At 31.7% G+C, this 7,854-nt stretch overlaps 1 protein-coding gene across 1 annotated transcript; it reads left to right on the top strand.

Annotated features, from left to right (window-relative positions):
• The first annotated feature begins 2,769 nt into the window (after nucleotides 1-2,769).
• On the top strand, nucleotides 2,770-3,986 carry LOC134257755 (uncharacterized). The gene is made up of 2 exons (XM_062740348.1): nucleotides 2,770-2,792; nucleotides 2,879-3,986. Exon 2 carries the CDS (start codon nucleotides 3,090-3,092, stop codon nucleotides 3,690-3,692), a length of 603 nt encoding a protein of 200 aa, XP_062596332.1. The 5' UTR covers nucleotides 2,770-2,792; nucleotides 2,879-3,089; the 3' UTR covers nucleotides 3,693-3,986.
• The last annotated feature ends 3,868 nt before the right edge of the window (nucleotides 3,987-7,854 follow it).

Below are 7,854 nucleotides of genomic sequence, written 5' to 3'. Positions count from 1 at the left end.
ACCGATCATAACCCGTATGTGTTACTTGTTATGATCGGATAAACGTATGGAGATATCAAACAGTATTCAAAATCAAAAGTCTATAAAACAATACAAAATAGGAGCAGACAGGGACCTCCAAAACATCAGAGGTGGATCAGGTGCCATGGACGAGTGAGCATCCCCTGCCGACCGATCACAACCGCTGTATGCTCCTTGTCATGACCGGAAAATAACGGAAAAATCCATCGACAACTCAGTGTATAAGTAATAGACTAACAGTTAGAAAAACGTCAGTCAGCACTTGACTCAATGATAAATTGTATTTGCTGATAATGTCATTGTATCGACCATAGAACTAATAAAATGATGACTTTAAACGAGAATACTGATATTCTTGTTTCATTGACCTGTTTGCTAATACCGGTAATTTACCCTGTTTTACAAATTGTTCATACATACAGCATGTTCTTGCGTATCAAATCAACTAAGATATATAAACTCTGTATGTAGGTGATGAAGGTATATTGCTGGATAAGTAAGGGAAGTTGACGATTGTAAAGCTAGAGTCATCACGTTTATCATAGAATTTGGCTGTTAGATTACCATTAAAGTCTTTTTCAAATAAAATATCCAAAAAGAAACGGATGTGTCAGATTGTGGTATCTTTTATCTCAAGCTCACCAGGGTATATGGTATCTTATGTCCATTCCGATATAAGAATGGAAATAACCATGTTGGTAATTGACAAAAGTTGTCGATACATGTATATTTAATTGTCGAGTTAAGGCCATAAAAAGTTTTTTTTCTCTCATATGATTTTGGACTAAGATGCTTCATATGAATACAAAAATAGGTCTGCTAATAACGGGGCGCAATAGGTACCCATGGGAATCCCAATAGATTGTTGGAAGACCTGTCTCTAAAAAACCACATAGATATTGTCAATCAGAAACTCAAGCATTTTTTTTATGTCAACGTCAGAGTATTGGTGTGTACAATCTGAGTGTTTTTTAACAAAATAATTTTGCAAATTACTAATGACAGGGTTGGTAAATTTACGAGTTCCGTTTTAATTGAAAAAGCAGCCGTCAATCTTATCAAAATCCTGGACTTTAATTTATCGTTGAAAATTGTTGTGTATAAATTTGAAGAGTAAGTTTTTAAGCTGTGGAATTTGGAAAATCTTGTGATTTCAAATTGCCCAAAAGAATTGTTAATTATCCACATCTGATTTACACCACTTCTTGAATATATTGTTACACAGTAGTCTTGATGCTTCTCCTTCACTACTGTTAATATTATAGTGAGGTGAAAAGAAAGAGGCTTAATTGAACATTTACTGGAGCCCACTGTGTATCTTTGTAAGGATTTTATGAAGTTTCGGAATACAATATAGAATTGGTAGTTCAAATTCATTTTGGTTCTTTAGGATCTTAAAAATATTCAAAACTGACATATGATTTTGCCGAATGTCTTCTTTAGATAGGGGACTACATGTATGAGTATAAGTTGGTTTACTTGTGGAATTAAATCCAAGTTCTTCTAAATACAATTTATATAATGAGCCTTACACATGAAGACGCTTTGTTGCCTGCTTTTACTGTCAGCTTGGACCAGTACGTACTGATCATGTAATATATCTACGCATTAATTCTTTTATGCATTTCGGTGCAATAAAGTTGGAGAACATGCCTTTTCATGCCCTCCTCACAAAACTTTTTTATAGTATTACTAACTTGATTAAGTATTCAGAGCTGCCATTGTTAACCTGGAAGCAAAATGAGAGTTAAAAGTTTTCCCTAGAAACATCTGGTCCACAAAACTTATGTCATATTTCATCTTAAAAATATGATTGGTCACATTCTACTCTTGCAAAAACGTTGAAAAATTAATGTTAAAAGGACATTAATCATAAAAAAGACATATTTTCTCTTTATGCATTAGCCAAATCAACTTTTAGAACATATAATTTGTCGTATCCTGTACATATTTATTTAGGTTTTGAAATTTTCTTTTTCAACTACAAGGTCACTTGTGCCGAAAATGAGATTTTTTTTTATTTTCTACACAAAAATTTCCTTTTAAAAATCCTTTAAAACATAATTTATTCTTCATGAGCTTTTGTTAGTTACATGCTAGTAATGAATTTATTATTTGAAAATTCGAAGGGGAACATCGGGTCACCTGTTTATCATTGGAGTATATCATCTTATATTGGACACACGCAAAATAGTATAAAACGTTGATAAAGTAAGAATTATTGCCTTCATATGTTACCAAAATAAAGAAAAATATTTGAGAGGCAAACACATACATGATGTCATTATTGTCTTATGACAACAGCTTTACAACGTTAAGGGAATCTAATAAAAAAGTGAGAAAACAAATTGTACTAAGTTTATATTTTTTGTGAATTCTGCATGATAATCTGTAAGAAGCAGTTATTTGGGACCTGTTTTAACGATTAAATCCTTGTTCGAAAGAGATGATGTTGTTGGATTTTTATTACATCAAGTACGTCGTATTAAAATATCAAATTTAAAGGCCATTCATCAATGGGTAAATATAAGATCATTTTTCTATAAAGAATTTAAATTTGCTCCTTTTAATCATGTGAATTTTACATCGACAATATTATCGATTTTGAACTTGATAATAGATGAATGATGAATTTTTCAGAAAAATTTGATACTGATCCTTTTTAAAGGTCTGTTTAATACATCTCTTTTTTTGTCTAGTCGGAGATTAACACTGGTGTGTCGTGTTGTCATATTATTACATGTTGTCGTTGTCTGTGAGGATTTTTACAGGTAAATACAAATCTCTTATTGTTAATGCACCTCAATATCCTGTATTTGCAGCTTTTGGAATTTTAAATCTTTCCTAATGACACCAGGTCAAGCGGAAAGTTTTAACAAACGTGGAAGAGCTTCCCTCACAGGATTTTTACCTGTCACCTCCCACTCAGATGGAATTAAATAATGTACAGCCCTGTACTACGCAACAGTTCACGTATGCTGTTTTCGTACAAAACATGTTCTAACAACAATCCATGTAATGTCAAATTACATAAGGAGATATGTGACATGAAATGATACAGAAAAGCAATGTCTGCTTTAAACACATCAAAAACGGCAGTGATGTCAAACAACAGTTATGATATACTGAACAGTACACAATCTACTCGAAACAAGACAGTGTCTACTAACAGCCCTTATGATGCAGAAGGAGCCCTGAAGTTCACAGTGGCCGTTGTAGCCGTGTATGGTGTCGCTGTTTTGGGTGTGTTCGTTTTAGGATACTTCGGTAGAAAGCGTCATGGTAACAATGATTTGGACCAACAAGCAAGTAGTTTTCTCGTAAACTTAGAAAAAGTGCGAAATAAGCTTGAAAAGGAAAGACAGATAGGAAACGTGAAGTCTTTACTGCGGTCTTACAGCATGAGTATGGATAGTGTGACGGATCGAAGGCCGAGCATCACGAGCTCCCTTCTTACTGAGAGTGAGCGGACTAGTGACACAGGCCTAGTGCCTAATTCCTCTAAGATTTGTTTTGGTTCGCCTGATACATTGCCTCCTCTTCACGAAGGCCTGGAGGAGGGTGAGGAAGAGAATGATGATGACAATGATAGTGTGTTCATGACAGAAGAAGAAAGACAAAGATACGGGGTGGACATGTACATGAATGTGAAGGAAACTCAGGATTGTTAGTGATATAAGTGATAGGAGGTTAAGATAATCTCTATTACATACTGTTCTGGTAATAAAGTGCTCTTGACCGTCAGACATGGACTGGAAGCGCCAATTTTCCCTTGCGTCGTAGTGTAGCAGTGCCAAAATAAAATATCTTCAGTATTGACCAAATGTTGAGTGATAAAAAGTTAAGTGTTCAAAGGATAAAATCGGGAGACTATCCCCTGTTAGTGTAAACAATTCAAGGAAGTGCAGCGAAAACACCTCATATTTATCATGTAACTAATTGTTAAAAGTAAATTTAAAAAATTATTTTCTTTGTTCGTGTTTATCTACATAATTTTAAAAGAAATGAAGCATGTAACAAGTCTGTCTTAAGAATTTACAAAAGAAATGTCATTGTGGATCTTTATTATGTTTATAGACGTGATCTTATGTACAACTTTCTCTGTATCTATTTATTAGGTTTTCATCCATTTTATTTGTTCTACCCATTGAAAAAGTTCAATAGGTAAGGTTTAAATATTCAAAGTCTTAGTAAACGAAAAAGATTGACATTAAGAAACTGTATACATTTTAATGCACTGTAAATTTGCTTTAGTCTAAATCTTTACAGAAATAATAATATCTCGAATGTCATTCTTGGTTGAAAGTTTTAGTACTCTTTGGAAAAGGATTAAAACCTCGAAACATACAATCTACATTTAAGAATTTGAAAGATATACACTGTATATCATTTTCAATGTTCAAATATTTGCTCATTTCACTTTAAATGTGTTCTCTAATTCTTGTCCTCTGCTTAAACTTTTCAAGTGACTTCAAATAATCACGCCCATCATGAACTTTCATGTGAATCAAGTAAATACACACAATATTTAAATTATGAACGTTCTTTGCATCAGAAAGCAAGTCAATTTGTGACTGTGCATAACTCGTATTCGTCTATATGTTTAATTTGACCAATGTTTATTTGTTTATCTATTTATTATCACTTGTTTGATATTTTTTTCATATCATACATTTTGTAATCCGACGCCCCGTAATGCCATAAAATGCCGTATTATTATTATCAAATAAACGTGTATCTACATGTACATTTGTGAAAATAGAAGACTAAGGAAGATAATTTATGAAATCATTGAAAGAACACTATTTAAACATATACATGTATAATTCACAAAATATGCTGTTATATAATGCTGATGCATTTTATCCAGGATCTGTTCGAATCATTATAATTTTAGTTCGATAATAATGAACGATTCCCTACATTAAATTGTAAAAAAAAGTATGTTTTAATAATACATCATGATTAAGTATATTAATGTATTTACAAATAAAATGTTTTATGTGTAGAAGAGTCTATGGTATCTTTATTTGAATCAACTCAACTCCATGTAAATTTCCTTAAAATATCACAAAGAGAATTGTGTAAAGGAATATATGTTTTTTAAATTGTTTTTTATTATTCAACATAACTTTAGTCTTGATATTTTTTTAATGTTTAAAAGTAAACATTTAAACGAAAGCAGACCGAGAACTCAAAGAGAGAGTTTTGTAAATGAAAACTTGTATGAATGACGACAGTGATATTAAAAACAATATAATAATACTAGTATAATATCAAATATTTTAACTTTCAGCATTTAAAAAAAAAAATTAATTTGGAATCTTGTAATGATGTACTTTTATAACAAAGGAAAGCTTACTTAGGAAAGGCTTTCTAACCTTTAATTGAAGTGTACAATAAAAATACAGAAATACCAAAACATTTAAATCACGATGAAAAACATTATTTTTTTCGAAAAAGAAAACACATTCAACCACCATTTACCACATTCAAAACCAAGTGAAACTTTTAAACTTTTTATGAATCTTTGTCTCTAAGGAATAAGAGTAAAGTGCAGGGGTAATTTTCTGATGTCTGCTATGTAACACTATATCAGCTGTACTTTCTTTGAAATGTGTAAATCATCCCTTGGGCTCTCCGTTGTAGGGGAATGTCCGGGTTTACTTGTAGATTGTTTCATAAGATTACAGGTGTAAATTAAGTTTGACGGGAAAACGTACTTTACAATTTACCTTCCAAATAATCCTGTCTCAAGTTCATAACGTAATGCTGCAGGAATGTGTACAAATGATAATAAGGTTTTTGTAATAAGTTAAAATTAGAAAGTAATCGAATTAATTTCATAAAAAACGGTCAGTGAATAATACAATGTATAATTATATTAAGCTAAAACAAAAACTGAGAATGAATATTATTTTCTAAACCTTTGGAATGCATTAAATATGCAGTTTTGATATGAAACGTTTTAAAATAATCCACAAATCAAATTCCATAAAGGCATTCCATTCGATGGTAAATGGACGGACTCTTCTATTCACCATATTATGACAAATCATTTATAAATGCAGGGCTTTACCTATAAACAGTAGAGATATGATAGATTGTGTCCAATAATCGAGAAACAACAGCTGTTGTGTAAATAACCTACCTATTTACCAGAATAGGTTACGATATCGGAGTTATCAAATAAATTGCACAGGTGCCCTTATCAAATTTCATACCTGTAATTGATTTGAGAACTTGTTGGATAAAACTGTCCCTGATGAGTGTATATCCGCGAAGTGTTGGATATCGAGTAATATAGACGAATTAATCGAAAACCACTGTCGTTTATACCGATCGTTATCTTTCTACAAATGTACGTTTTGTATGTTCATTTAATTATTTTGATTAGTTGATTCGGTAGGCGAGTGCATGTTCTACGTATGAACATTTTCTAAAAGTAGGTAAACTGTTACTAAAACAAGAACACCAGCAGTCTCATTTAAATTTATCATTTCGTAAGTTCTATGGTCGACACAATGACATTATCAGCAATTACAATTTATCATTAAGTTATATGCTGACTGTCCTTTTTCATATTAATTGTTAGGGCATAATTTATACACCGATTTGTCCACGGATTATCCCCTTTTATCCCAAACATGACAAGGAGCACACGGCTGGTGTGACCGGTTGGAAGGGAATATTCACTCCTCATGGCACCTGATCCCACCTCTAATGTTTAGGAGGCCTAAGCCCGTGTTTGCTCTGCTTTTTGAGATTGAATACTGCTCGTTATCGCCATGTATGTCGTTCATATTATTATGTATTTATTTACCTAAATGATCTTCCCACTAATTGATATTTGATCGCCTCTCAAGAACAGACTTTAAAAAAAGAGAAAAAGAATCGTGAACAGGACAAAAACATGGGCCCAAGAGGTGAGATCAGTGCATAGAATAAGTAACCATCCCCTATCCATACGTTTTTATCAGTAGACGTTATGATCCAAAATCGAATCTATTCTTATAAATTAACAAATTTTATAAACTCTGAAACCTCTGCACAAGAGTTCTTACTTAAGCCTGTAGGAATACACTAGGTATAAGGTGATGTCCGTAAACTATATTCAGAATTCACTCTCATAATAATTATCGTAAATTTAATTAAAAGTCTACTTTCGAAATAGCACTGAAGAGAGAAAAGTGGAGGCGGATCTAAGGAACTGGCATTTCAAAAAAACTGACAACAAGCAAGCGCTTATTCATTTTATAAAACGTCATTTATGAATTATTCAATCAAAACTTGATTTAAGGATGACGTTTACTCAGGTTTCAGAAAACAGAAAGGAAATTTTATAAAGTATAATATCTTAAAGCAAAAATTGTTCTAAATGGATAAAATAAGCAAGTTTTAAATCAAAATCAATTTAAAATTTTAATATTTTATTATTTCAAAAAAAAAATATAGGAACAAAAGTCAATGTATGGTAATGCAGAGGAAATTCGGACCAAATTTTTAAAATTTTTAATTTTTGTCAAAATTTTTTATTTCTTTTCATATTAAACACAAAGTAAAGGTTACACGTATTTTTAAACATCATTTTGCAAATGAGTGCCTGAAGTACATGATATTTAACATAGTACAACAGAATAAAGTTGCTTTATAACATGTAAGAAGAAGAGGCCTTTAATGAAATTGATATTTGTAGACGTAAAAAAAATCCAAAAATATTAGGAAATGCATTTCTTATAAGTATCTATTTCTGTTCCTAAACTAATTGCGGGATATTTTAAACATGGTAACCCAAAGTATTTTGGTCCTACTTATTTTAAGATGTTTTAAATC

This window comes from Saccostrea cucullata, unplaced genomic scaffold (assembly GCF_032062105.1).
Source record: "Saccostrea cucullata isolate Sc308-1 unplaced genomic scaffold, CSIRO_AGI_Scuc_v1 ctg15051, whole genome shotgun sequence".
NCBI classification, from domain to species: domain Eukaryota; kingdom Metazoa; phylum Mollusca; class Bivalvia; order Ostreida; family Ostreidae; genus Saccostrea; species Saccostrea cuccullata.
The sequence above is the reverse complement of the archived record's forward strand: the minus strand, read 5'-3'. Positions and strand labels throughout refer to the sequence as shown.